This window comes from Spinacia oleracea, chromosome 2, assembly GCF_020520425.1.
Source record: "Spinacia oleracea cultivar Varoflay chromosome 2, BTI_SOV_V1, whole genome shotgun sequence".
Classification (NCBI taxonomy): domain Eukaryota; kingdom Viridiplantae; phylum Streptophyta; class Magnoliopsida; order Caryophyllales; family Amaranthaceae; genus Spinacia; species Spinacia oleracea.
This window is the reverse complement of record NC_079488.1, coordinates 100,277,172-100,290,469: the sequence shown is the minus strand read 5'-3', so window position 1 is coordinate 100,290,469 and position 13,298 is coordinate 100,277,172. Positions and strand designations below refer to the sequence as shown.

The following is a 13,298-nucleotide window of genomic DNA, read 5'->3' as shown; positions in this document are numbered from 1 at the left end:
GTTGAGTACTAATTTGAGAGTTCACTTGTTGTGTCTCCCCCTTATGGACCTAACGTTTTAGTTGCGTTGTGTGCTGCTCTTGCTATTGTTACTACAAATTCAGCGACTTTTGCCGCCTTTTCAGTAGCTTTCAGATTTAAGTGTAGACTGTGTTCAGTTTTGTTTAGGTTTTTAGATGATAAAGGAAGAAGAAAGGGAAAAAAATAAGAGGAAGATATTTTAGGGTTCTGCTTCAAATCAAAGTGTTATGTTTTCTTCATTTTATTTTTATTTTTATTTTTTAACCAATGGTTAACTATAGTTAAAATATCTAATGAAAAAGTTCACCGTAATAACATTATAGGTGTATTATTGGCAAGTTAATTTTTTATTGAGTGTATCGTTGGCAGAAGTCAATAGTACGAGTGTACTAATGGAAATTTCCCTTTATTATTTAATAGTATGGGTGAGTATTAATGGAATGGTGTTCGTTATGTGCTAAAGAGAGGATAAAAGACAAGACGACGGAGCACCAATGATTAGTGTTTGCTAAAAACCTACCAAACTCAATCAAGAGTTTTGATCATTGAGGCTGATAGCAGGAAATTACAGTGAGTAACTGAGGATGAAGCTACTTATTCTTCTTCTGATTTTATTGATGTTAATATTATCCCCAATAAATTCCGAATCAAGGCTCGTCAAATATCTACCTGGTTTTCCCGGAAATCTTCCTTTCAAGCTTCATACTGGGTATATTCGCAATTTTTTTAGTTATTTTTACTAATTATACTATTAGAACTAGTACATTTTTCTAGATTCAAGTGTTAGATTGAAATTTTGGATTGGTGTTATTAATGCTTGATTATATGTGCTTTGTATTTCTAATTTTCTATTTTGAGCCTTTTTCCGTTTCCTGAGGATTGTAATTGTTGCGAATACCATTTTCCTTAACTGAACTATCCGAGATTTGCTTGCTCAATACTATTGCCATGTTCATTAAAATAAATAATTGTGCTTCATAGTTCATACACATACTTGTGTAGTTGCGTGTGTGGGCGAGTGAGCTCAATACAAATTACAAACGAGGGAGGGAGGAATCGAACATGAGACTTATCCTAAAAATGCCTCCAATCATAACGAGTTATAATTGGTACTTCATAGTACTAGTGAATCTTAAGCGCATTTGTGTAAGTTCCAACATTTGATCGAGTCAGGTTTGGACTATGTGCTAAAAAGGTTGTTTTTTTTACTAATTTTCCGGGCTTGAAGTGCATTATTGAATAACTTTTGGCGGGTTTTTAAGATTTCAAGTTAGTATTGCCCGGTTTTGTGGTGAATTGGGTTCAGGTCAACTTTGGGTTGGGTGTCTTGGGAAAGTATTTTCGGGGTATTCTGGTGGTAAACTGAGCCTGAAGGCTTGCATAAATTGGTTTTGAGTTCAAATTACTATATTATTTTGTACAGTATTGAAGTTCATATTATTATGTTTGGTTTACATGGACCATAAATGTTGTTATTGTAGATATGTTGGAGTGGGGAAGGGGGAGGAGGTGCAGCTATTTTACTACTTTATTGAGTCCGAGCGAGACCCAGAAACCGATCCACTTTTGCTTTGGCTCACTGGAGGACCTGGTTGCACTTCCCTGTCTGCAATTTATTTTGAACATATTGGTAAATTGATATCTTTTCTATTGAATATGAAGTAGTACACTAGTACCTATTACTTGATTTCCCGATGTATCAAAGTGGAAAACGAAATAACTTTGTTGGAGTATTTTGTGAAAAGAGTAACAAAAAACTAGGAGCCTGGGAATGACTAACAAGATAAAGCTAGAATGGGATTTATTCTTCAATTTGGAGCTTGTTTTCTAAACTAATTCAAAATTTCTTCAAATTCCTAATAAGGAATCAACAAGCTTGGAGCTTGGTTTGATCTTGGTGTCTCGTATTATTAGATTTACTTCTAGTAGCGATGTGTGCTATGCTTAACTCCAAATGCAGGATTAGAACCCTCTTTCAAATGAGATGCTCCTTTTTTCCACTAGTATAGAAGAGATGGTCAGCATTGTTTTGACTCTCTTGGTACTTTAAGATGATCGAAATGTCCATCAACTGACTTAATCACTTGGACATAAAAAAGATTCTAGGATAACCTGGTCTATTTATTGTATTGGCATAGGCATAGATTCTTTGATGAGTCACATCCCTTCTAAATTCTAATCACTTCCTCAGGACAATTGTTTTCCTTAGTACTTAGAGTTGTTATTTTCGACACTGTTTTCATATCTCTGCACTTGATATAAGATTCCTTCCTCTACCATGCTTGAATCATGTATGCCTCGTCTTCTGCATCTATTTCAACTGAGATTGCTGAATTAATGTTGTCAGTATGGCCATATACCTATTTGAACAATATTCTCTGTGGCAATACCTGGACTCTGGACATAGTCTCGTAATTGACCAAAATTGTATGAGAGTTGTTTATGAGTAAGGTTGCTATGTTTGATGTATGGTACTTCAACCACACAGGTCCATTGTCTTTCAACTATACAGGAGTATATTTCAACCGTACTACATCTACTTGGGAGACTGATCTACCAGCTCTTCAATTAAATCCTTACTCTTGGACCAAGGTATATATGATACACTTGGTTTATTCGTGTTTATCTTGTAATACTAGACCATATAACTGTGGAGTGGAGCTTTTTCTTTTACCCTTCTTTTTTTTCTTCTTATAAACAGGTTTCCAACATACTATTTCTGGAATCACCTGTTGGCACTGGATTCTCTTATGCAACAAATGCTGAATCTTACTATACTACGGATATAAAATCATCAAAACAGATATACGAGTTTATACAAAAGGTCAGTGAACTGAATGTTTAACGAACTCAACCTCTTATTAGTGTTTTATTGCGCTGAAGTATGATCAGTTCCTAGAGTGTAGAATCCAGCTGCTAGTTTTTGTAATCTGTTCATAAAAAATATTGATGGCTGTTAATTTGTAAGTCTTGTAGAAAAGATAAAGAGAATATTGTGAGTTCATCAGCTGGTGCACAGTGGTAATACTCGTAATATCTTTGCTTCAGTCTGGTAAAACTCTGTCATTTTACCAATTCTTATTTGTGATGCATGCAGTTTCTTATGGAGCATCCTCAATTTGCAAAAAATCCTCTCTATGTTGGTGGTAGCTCGTATTGTGGACTTATCGTCCCTTTCATCACGCAAGACATTGTAAATGGTACTGAACGTTCTATAAATCCAGCTTATTATTGTGAGAGAGATTAGTCATTAAACTCCACCCTCAAAAATGGGTTGCACATGCATATACAGAGGCTTGAAATACATACTTCGTATGTGCCAACTTGTGTGTCATCCATTTCAATCTTCTTATCCTTCACTCATTGTTTAAGTGTTTGTCACGTAGGGAACGAAGGTGAAACTGGTTCACATATCAATATTAAGGTATGATATGCTCACTACCAGAGTCAGAGACTATTAAGTATCTATTGATATTCTAAGAACTATTTAAGGTGCATTTCTTTTTGAAAAATTTGATTCTAGTAATCCAACCTTTAAGCGGTCCGCTTTAAACAGTCCAACCTTTTGATTAACTAAGAATAATCCAATCTTTATAGGGTACCTTCTCAAACTGGGCCATTGTAAAAAAAATCAACCTGCTACAATAGGTAGATTTTCCCACGTGGCAGTTACTCCCTCTTAATTAAATGAAGTATTTGTTGGCTGCTCTAAAACCCAGCCTAACTCCTTTGTTTTCCATTTTTTTACCCTATTCTCTCCTGTTCATTTTTTTTTAATATGAAACGTACAAAGTTTTAGTGAAACCAAACAAGAATCAATGATTTTGGTTGCTGTGCACCTTCATTTTTCAGAGAAATTATGTTATGAGTTTGAACTCAAAAGATCACCTTATAATTCGGCATTGGTAGGTCGCCAGTAAACAGATAGTAATAGACTATTACATGACTTGTACCTTTTGATGGTATCACCGTGGACATAAAAGTTAACATATTTAAAGTAATTAAAATGATGGAATAAACTAGTTAATAATTTTAAGGACACACAGGGTAGTACAGTTTGTTTCATGTAAGATATGGTAAAAATGTTCAGTTTTTCTCTTACACATACCATTTTATTGATTCAGGGTTATGTTCTCGGAAGTCCTCTGACAGATCCATTTGACACTGATAGAATCGGGAAAATCAAATTTGTTCATCGTGTATCCCTATTATCTGATGATCTGTATGAGGTACACACTTGAACGCAGAATATTTCATGGTGAAAAACTTGTAGTTCTCTGCAAGTGAACTTGTTTTCAAAAACTACTCACAAGTAATTGCAGCTATGAGATCAGACCTTTTCACTCATTTTCACAAGGATATAGTTTTCATCCTCAGTAGAAGTCTCAAAAGAAAACAAGTTCATAAATTCTTTGTCTTAAAATGTTACAACAAACCTCGGCAACAGACACAAATCATTCAATACTGGAATCACTGAATCAGAATCATTATCTTTTTGATTAATTTCTCCCAAATCCTTTTTAAAGTTTCTTTACCAATTTCCATTCGGCATTATTTCCTGTTTTCCCCCATCCATTTTATTTCCTTTTAAGTTTTAAATAATTTTGATGAAAGGATATTTTTCTTTTAAATGGCAGTGTAAGTGTAACCATGTCCGAACAAAGTGTAGCAAGGTTTTTCATTTTGTTAAAGGTAAGCAGTGGTTTTGTCATTCAAAGAGAAATTTCAAGCTATAGGAACTTTCAAGTTGCTGGAGTGAAATCAACTTTTTCTACATGAATCTTGAATTTTTTATTTTTTTTAGATAAAAGAGGCACAAATGTTAGTACAATAGATATAGTTTAAATCTGGATCATCCTCTGCGCTGATATAATTATTCATCCTTTGATTTTCTGAATTTTACAGTCAACCAAAGTGAGCTGCGGTGCCCCATACTGGAACGTTAGCAGTGCAGAGTGCGAAAATAACGTTCAAGCTGTACTTGATGTAAGTGATTGAATGATCACATCTTCATGTAGGTATACGTATTTGGAGCTATCAGGCCATTATCGAGCTTCTTTTTCTTTTTTGCAACGCCTTCTAGTCTATTTCAAGTATTCAAGCTCTTTTGCTTGTGAAATTTTAAGAGGGGATGCCTATGATTGCACTATATATCCTGTCTGAGTTCAAAGAAACAATGAGGGTACTGTTATATATCGTTGAAACAATTTCGTCAAAATAAAGTGTTGAATCAAGTTATTCAGCTCCTAGATGTTTGGACCAAAATGAATTTGACCTGTCTTTTTGAAAGAGAAGTACTTTGTCTGTGTATTGGACTAACAATTATCTCTTATGCAGTTTGTTGCTCCACTTAACGATGAAAATATGTTGGAGCCTAAATGTGACAATTCTTTCCCGAGTATTTGGTGTAGGGTATGTAGTTCTATTGCTCTTCATCCTTGTACAAGTTAAATTGTGTTTGTGTCAATCAATTACCATGTATGGGAGAAAAAGTAATAACCTTTCTTCTTTCCTGTGGTATAGAAAAATTATAATTTGATCATCGACAATTGGGCTAATAATCCTCAAGTCCGAGAAGCACTTAATGTTCGGGAGGTTAGCTGGTTAATATTCTACTATTCTGATCATCAAGGGCGGTATTACGTTATTTTACTAGTCTGTATTAATTGAGCTCGGAAGCTGGTTAATATTATGACCGTTCTGATTCAATTTATTTTCATCACTAATCTTGAAAACTAACCTTGAAATTGGTTTTTAGGGAACAGTGGGTCATTGGACTCGATGCAACCAAACATTGAAGACTCAATCTTACATGACAACAATGATAAGCAGCTTTGGTTATCATCAATATCTTACAAACAGGCCTATCAGGGCACTCATATACGGGTAATACATACTTCTTATCATATTTTTTCTTTGACAGGACAGAACCTTAGTTTTAAAAGGCGCAAGGCGCACTAAGGCGCACAAGGGTCATGGAGCCTAGGCGCAAGGCACAAGGCTCAGGTGCGCGCCTTTTGGATACGAGGCGCACATAATTTCCTAGTAAACCTTAAAATTCGGTATAGAACAAAATTAACACAATTTATAATCAAAACAACATAATACTATTGGAGTGTCAAATTTTCTTGCCGGTTTATAAGCATCGCTAGATCTCATCGACGGAGTGCCTGAATTAGAACCTTCCATGGTAATTGCAAGTTGGAAATATGAAAATTAACTCATATGATGCTACTGGTACTACCCAAAAAGCTTAGGTTATAGAGATATGCCACTGATAGGTCACATGAGTCATGGGGTGTGTTTATATCATTAAAAAGGGAAAAAAAGTAAATAAAAGATCCACGTCAGCCTGCTGCGCCTGAAGACTGAAGGCGCACAAGGCGCTGCGCCTTGCGCCTTACTTAAGGCGCACAAAGGCGCGCGCCTGGTTGACATCAGTGAGCCTGGAGAGTTTAAGGCGCCGAAGGCTGAGCCTAGGTGAGCCTTGAGCTCAAGGCACGCCTTTTTAAACTAAGAACAGAACTATAACCAATGCGACATCCTTAAACGTCCTGAGTATCTGATAATGTATTTTAAAGAAAGAGTTGGATATTTACTTAAAGCATCATAGTAAATCCTTCCTCGACCTTCTAAGAAAGGTTTGGAGAGTTTTAGACAACCATGCGAATGAGTCTGGAATTCCGTTTTTTGGTTTTTTAGGGAAGTAATTAGATGCTTTTTATAACACCAAAAAGAACCAATACTCTTGGACAGAGAGGAGATACCTGCTATGGGTAGGGAACTTCCCTATCAATCCTAGCTAGATCACTTCCTAGGCACACTACAAATTCTATTCACAACACAAAAATTAGCACCCTAAACAATTTTATCAATGTCAAACATTTATCCCGTAAAACTTTGTTTCGCGCCCCCAAAATGCTGTAGGCAGTGGCTGCAATATGCCAATATCTGAGAACATGACCTGTTACAGAATCTTATCTTTGGTTAGCTGACTTAGCGCACTTCCATAGTCTCCTCATATTCACTCTGCGTAAGAAACCTGAAGTCAAACATACTGGAAATACAGTTAAAGAAAAGGTGAAATGGTCTCAGACTCTCAGGGGTATTGACAGATGAGGCAAGAATTATAATCACAGACCATATGCCTAGCAAACATGCTCTTTGTTTTCACTTTTCATCCTACCTTGCATGGTCAACCAGCATATGCAGCCATGTTTTGGTACAGTAGTTATTCCAAATCATTTTGCGCGAAGATACCTTTTGCACCTGGGGCTTGAGCCTGATATAGTCATTACTGTCAGAGTGAAAGAATAAGTCCCCTGAGGATGACCAGTCCAAACAGGGCCATCATAGCGAGGTTTAAACATGAGGATGACCAGTCCATACTTTAAGTTGGCATGGTTCCCACCTGACCCAAAAAGTTTCATGTTTAGCAGAAATATGCAATACATATTTAACAAGGGCAGCTAGAATACAGTTGAACACATACCTAGTTCAGAGCACCTGCATTTTTTGGCCTATGAACAAGCTCCTAGGAAACTGGAGGGGGTTTATTATCATAAACCTTCCCACTTGATATGAAATATCTACAAGAAGCAATTATATTTTGCAAGGCTAACTTAGGCAAGATGAGAATTGAAGCCAAATATGTATCCATGGAGTGATGGAGATGAGCATGCAGTTTACCAACTGAGGTCTTCCAGTATAGGATAAATTTTTGAGCCCCAAGTTCTGATCCTACTTCACAACTAAAATTTGAGTCAGAAATATTCAGGTTTTTAGAAGAGACAGGGATACAAAGATATCTGAAGAAAGCCAGACATAGCAATCACCCTTTGCACCAATTCAGTAGACAAAAAGAAAGTCTTAGCATGCGGTTTACCTCAGAGAAAGTGGAAAAAGACCTAAGGAGAACCATGATGGAATAAGAAATTGAGCACATGAGAAGGTTTTCTATAAAACACGCGTGAGTCAACTGAAGGTCTGTGCACCATTATGGAACTTAACCAAGTTTAGCACAAATAAAATCCAATAGTCTGGACTCTGGAGAGATAGAGAGGGCCACCCCGTCTCAAACCGAAATTACTAGGGAAAAAACCATGTAGGGAGCCATTTAGATATATTACATACCAGGGAGTTGTAACCAGCACCATTATTCAGGAATCGAATGCAGGAGGAAAGTTTTTAAGGCTTTAAATATGTCACCCAAAAAATCCCAACTATCTAGACACCTAGGAGGACCTACCATACTGTCTAACAAGGCCTCCAACTACGTTTAGTTCACAACCCATGTGCTGAATTTTCCAATTTAGCTTGTTTAAGAAGGCCACACTGATTATTGAGATCAAAATTTAACTACCATGGGCCACCATGTGTACTTTTACACATTGCTAATAGTATTGGAAATCCAACTCAAAGATAACAAGAAGTGATCTTACCATGCACTCAAATAGTTTGTGTCTTTTTGTTGTTGTTGTTGTTCTCGTATACTCTTTAAGGTCTTGGCATTTCGGTTGCCTCATCTGGGAGGTTAGTAAAAACCTCATTTAACAAATGGTGGAAAGTTATCAAAGTTCTAGTTTGATCAACAGTGGTGATCAAGAGCTGAGTGCTACATATGTCGGCATACTGAGATGGATCAAGAGGCTTGACGTGGTAATTGATGATGATTGGAGGCCATGGTTCGTGAATGACCTAGTTGCTGGGTAAGTTGCTTGTACTTATATTCTGGAAAACATTTACGTGTCTTTCCTGTTTCGGCTTTACTAAAATCGTTTACAGTAATGTAGCACAGTAGGCCTTCCTAAAATCATTTACAGTAATGTACTATTGTATGCCTTCCTAAAATCATTTACAATAATGTAGTATTGTATTCCATTGAAATGTATTGACTGTCGTATTGTACTATGCAGATATGTTACAAAGTATTCAAATGGTCACTACAATTTGACATTTACCACAGTTAAGGTAGACTTATCATTCAACTATATGATATAAATCCGCCCTCCTATATTCTCTTATTTGGTCAGTAAATTAGTATACTGGTCGCATTTCTGTGTTTTGTAGGGAGCAGGACATTGCCCTTCAGAGTATAAGCCTCAAGAAAGTTTAGCCATGTTTCAAAGATGGCTTGCACATTCTTCTCTCTAGCGAGGATGATTCAATCAGTCGAGTCTGATTAACAAAAGAATATGCTGGTTTGTTTATATTTGCATCATTCAATCATTCGAAAACCCTGTGTCAATCTATCTTCTACTGTATACGAATCATAGGACCTTAATTAGACTATGAATTCCAACAGGTCACCATGTTATTGTTTCTCAAATGACCACAGGCCAAGATAATGTATATGATCATAATTCATGAACATAATTCTGCATTTCCCCTTTTTTATTTCCTGCAGATTTCCGTTTCTATTTTCAAATCTTACAAAATTTATGAATACTACAAAATACAACATGGTTATACATATATCTCAGTTGGTTCCATATATGCTTGCTCAATCCCCAAAAGTACCCGAGGTTTTAGTACCTGGATTAGCAGCTAGATTCAGGATAGATAACCAGCATAATTGTCAGAGTCAAGGAGCACATCTTTCTGTTGGAGCCAAGAGCCATATTGTCACTGTAGAGAATAAAGCTGAACATCAAAATGTGACAAGTAATGTTGAATCTGAAGCTGTTGTAGGATGCACAACAAAACTGCTGATGTCCCGGCTAGAAAACGAAGGTCAGCACTGAGTAAGCTTTTGTTTCAGGACAACATAAACAGTAAGTCCAGTTCAGATGAAACACCATTTTCACAGAGACAGACAGTTGATGTACTGTACTAGTATTTGGCTTTTTGTTAGGTGTTCTATCTGTGAGTGTGTTCTTCTAGGTGATGTGGGTTAACCTGGGAATAGAGAATAACAATTGTTGTTGCCATTGCTGCGTTACCTAAGAGTTCATGTTTTAAGGTGTACCGAATAAGAGCTGGATCAACTTTAATAGGAGCTTATAGTGCCAACTTCTTTTTTGCAAAAAAATATTTATATTTTTTTTGAATTTTCAAATCCTCAGGTTTAGGGTTTTAGTTGACAATTTAGTTGAGCTTAAGAACTTCCAAGGGTGGGATTTCATAACTAATGTCACCACTATTTGGTGGTATATTTTTTTTTGGTGCGAATGAGCCGTAAGGGCAATATAAATTACAAATGGGGGCGGGGGATTCAAACCTGAGACCTATTGTACACAGACCCTCAGTGTTAACCACTAGACCAAGACATCATTGGTACTGTTTGGTGGTATATTAGTACACTAGAAATGCTATTATCTTTAGAAATGAAACTAAGTCAATTTTTGACGGGTAAAGGGAGTAAAGGGTACGTAGGAGAAGTGGAGGCGTAATAACATTTGCGTAGATATCGTTATCACAAAAATTAAGAATGTTAAAGGTTACACGTACTAAGCAAACGATCAACTCACTTTCATAAAGTCTTCATTCACACACAAAAAAGTAACACTTTCATATATTCCCTTCACTTAAAATTGGCAAGACTAGGAAAATCTCTATCACACACAAAAGGAGATAATAATGGGTGGCAAACAAACAAGTTTAGCAGCAAAACCAGACCCTTTAAACTTTGCTACACCAACAACTTCTTCGTCCCCTTTATCATCCAAACCATCTCCTTCTTCTTCTCCTCCTCCTCTTTCAGTTGATTCTGTTTTCGGTTCTGTTCCTACTCGACTCGAGGCCGAATATGCAATTACAGCTTTTCAAAGGTATGAAACAAATTTTGACCTTTTGTCATGTGCTTTTTAGGGGTTCGGATTTCGTAGCAGAATAAGCATTTAGTTATTTTAGTCATTGTTCAACAGTTTCTACAATATCTACATCTTTGTGTCTTAATGTAGTTAATTAGTTATGAAGTCATGAAATTTTGAACGGTTTTGAGCGCAGATAAAACAAAAAAATAAGATTATGAAGCGTAATATTGTTAGTAATTGTAGTTTAGTTCGTTACGCTACTTCCAAAATAGGTAATGTGAATGAATAGAAGACATAAAGCTTGCTCGTGACAATTATTTCTAGTTACTTAATCGTCTAGTTAATGTATTGAGAGAGACGAGTCGCTTCTTTTGGGTGTAGAGAGAGCACTAAAATAGACGGGATTTGATTTCAAGTCTTGGATACCAGGCCCCCGAGACTTTAACCAACTAAGTTGGTTGTCATTTAGGAGAGATACAAGTAATTAGAAAAGGGGAAAATTGAATTTCAAAGAATTCTAATTTCAGTAGCTAAGTAGGATTTTTTTCCACCCTACAAAATATGAACACTTGTAGACTCTAAAAATCAATAAAAAAAAACAAGCAAAAACAGGACACCTGTAGTACAAAAATTCATATTGCTTAAGTTTGATGGAGAATTCTTCATATATTCAGCTTCATGGTGCAAGGGCTTTTTTCATCTTTGTCGATAGTAGATCGTTTACAGCCTCTTGTGAATCATGATCATGACCCAAGAATACTGCAGTCTACTGGATTTCAAAGGGTTTATGATGCCTTTCGTTTGTTACAGACAGTACCGTCTGTTCAAGTAAGTTCTCCAGTGTCTAATTTGTAAATAAAGGAAGAGGGGAAAGCAAACATGAGTAAATTAAGGATTTTATTTATTGAATGCAGAAAATGGTAGTGTCCATATCATCTGATGAACTTGTGTGGGATGCTGTAATGAAGAATAACCAAGTTCAGGAGTTCCGCCAGTCAGTCAATCAAGGTAAATTAGCAGATATATAAACACATAATTTCCTTTTTAGATTATAGTTATCGATTAGTGTTTAACCTGATGCTGTATTTACTGATGTACAAAATGATGATGCAGCTAAAGCAAGCAGACGTCAGAGGTCTGATGAGGAACCTAACTTAGTTTCAACAGTTCTGAAATGGATTCTGCACAATATGAAGCTTACAGTTCTGCAACTAATCGAGTCGTTAAAGTCAGTAGTCAGCAAGAGCTTTGAGTCCTCTCAGAACGAGGACACAATCCCAGAATTGAAATATGGGTTCGAGGAAATGATTGTCTCGACTGTACTGCTATCCACCATCACTCTCATGATTGTGCTTGTCACTCGTGCCTACGGAGTATAACATGCTTGTGGACTGTGGCTTGTGGCCTGTGGGTACTGGAACTAGATAGTCATTTGATGTTGCGTATAAGTAAGTTGCTGACAAATTTCAATGTTTACTAACTTTGCAGTTATGCTATCTAAATCTCTAATCAGTGGGCTCAGACAACCTGGTAATTGCAAATTACTTGTACAAGTTTAAACGGGAACATGGAGAAGTTTTTATTTCGTCTCAATTTACTAGTTTTTGTTGTTTGATCGGGTTACATATGTATAAATCAGATTAGATTTCAGGAAAATACTGGCCACTTTTGACAGGAATGAAATCAAAGGAGCCAGGTAGACGGTAGAAAGATGGATGGCGTACAATAGGCAAGTCTATATTGTTAAAGCAAAGTGGCGAGGAATGAGAGTTGATCAAAATGCCATCCAAGCCCCTCATGCATTAGGCATTTTGGATCATTGATCTCGCTTGATTAAATTTCATCCATTAGATTCTCCTAAGCCACATCGCAATATTTACCAAGAAGCATTAGTTATGTAATTAAATATTCAATCAAATCTTAACATATATTACTAAAGTCACTTCTTAAGCATATTATCTTATCTTAATTTTCTAATTTATCACGTCATATTGTGGTGATATTTTTTATCTCCATATTATAATATCTAAAGAATTACGTATTTTTTTCCGTACTACTCCTTTTACAATTAATCAGCCGTGTTACATTTCTTAGAGAAAAATCAAAAAATTTAGACAAAATCAATCCACATGCCTAAGATTGACAATGTATTTAACAATTTTACTTTTATAATATAAGCATGAATCCACGATTTTTAAACGTTAAAATAAACATTTAACTTTTCCATTTTATATTTTAAATATAAAATGGTTGGATATACAAGTAAGCTACAATACGTACGTAGTTTTGCTAATTTAAAAAAAAAAACTATTTTTAAAAGAAAATTTAATTTGAATTTCGTAAAATATTATTTTTGCATAGCTTTCATTTTTAATGTTTTTAAGAAGTTGTGTGAATTTATTAAAATTAAATCTTAGATTTTACAATCCTGAACATTAGTTAAGAAATTGTCTGTGTGATTTTAGACTTTTAGCATTGCATACTCGCTCCTTCTGTGTATTTTTTAAAACAATAAGATGGGATA

At 35.8% G+C, this 13,298-nt stretch overlaps 2 protein-coding genes across 5 annotated transcripts; both read left to right on the top strand.

Moving 5' to 3' along the window:
• Positions 1-462: 462 nt before the first annotated feature.
• Positions 463-9,416, top strand: LOC110788984 (serine carboxypeptidase-like 16). Of its 2 annotated transcripts, none has more exons than XM_021993624.2 (14): positions 463-729; positions 1,502-1,650; positions 2,509-2,612; positions 2,722-2,844; positions 3,118-3,220; positions 3,407-3,444; positions 4,145-4,249; positions 4,926-5,006; positions 5,358-5,432; positions 5,544-5,615; positions 5,779-5,906; positions 8,603-8,728; positions 8,936-8,990; positions 9,090-9,416. In XM_021993624.2, exons 1-14 carry the CDS (start codon positions 605-607, stop codon positions 9,171-9,173), a joined length of 1,368 nt encoding a protein of 455 aa, XP_021849316.1. In that variant the 5' UTR covers positions 463-604; the 3' UTR covers positions 9,174-9,416. The 2 variants fall into 2 exon arrangements, with proteins under 2 accessions (XP_021849316.1, XP_021849317.1); XM_021993625.2 differs by having other exon boundaries at positions 464-729; positions 8,615-8,728.
• A 146-nt stretch (positions 9,417-9,562) lies between these two features.
• LOC110788963 (uncharacterized) lies at positions 9,563-12,721 on the top strand. Of its 3 annotated transcripts, none has more exons than XR_002533484.2 (5): positions 9,563-10,789; positions 11,449-11,602; positions 11,689-11,782; positions 11,888-12,222; positions 12,450-12,721. XR_002533484.2 is itself a non-coding variant. In XM_021993602.2 (5 exons), the coding sequence occupies exons 1-4, from the start codon at positions 10,599-10,601 to the stop codon at positions 12,151-12,153; spliced, it is 705 nt and encodes a 234-aa protein (XP_021849294.1). In that variant the 5' UTR covers positions 9,563-10,598; the 3' UTR covers positions 12,154-12,181; positions 12,263-12,387. The 3 variants fall into 3 exon arrangements, 2 of the variants coding, with proteins under 2 accessions (XP_021849294.1, XP_021849293.1); XM_021993602.2 differs by lacking the exon at positions 12,450-12,721 and adding an exon at positions 12,263-12,387 and having other exon boundaries at positions 11,888-12,181; XM_021993601.2 differs by lacking the exon at positions 12,450-12,721 and having other exon boundaries at positions 11,888-12,387.
• Positions 12,722-13,298: the final 577 nt, after the last annotated feature.

What these genes read in the sequence shown, in the direction of transcription:
- LOC110788984 (XM_021993624.2), top strand. Translation starts at nt 605, where the DNA reads ATGAAGCTACTTATTCTTCTTCTGATTTTATTGATGTTAATATTATCC. An exon ending in ACGTTCAAGCTGTACTTGAT is followed by an intron (nt 5,007 to 5,357) that starts GTAAGTGATTGA and finishes TCTCTTATGCAG; the next exon opens with TTTGTTGCTCCACTTAACGA. An exon ending in TCCCGAGTATTTGGTGTAGG is followed by an intron (nt 5,433 to 5,543) that starts GTATGTAGTTCT and finishes CCTGTGGTATAG; the next exon opens with AAAAATTATAATTTGATCAT.
- LOC110788963 (XM_021993602.2), top strand. Translation starts at nt 10,599, where the DNA reads ATGGGTGGCAAACAAACAAGTTTAGCAGCAAAACCAGACCCTTTAAAC. An exon ending in GCAATTACAGCTTTTCAAAG is followed by an intron (nt 10,790 to 11,448) that starts GTATGAAACAAA and finishes TCATATATTCAG; the next exon opens with CTTCATGGTGCAAGGGCTTT. An exon ending in AGACAGTACCGTCTGTTCAA is followed by an intron (nt 11,603 to 11,688) that starts GTAAGTTCTCCA and finishes TATTGAATGCAG; the next exon opens with AAAATGGTAGTGTCCATATC.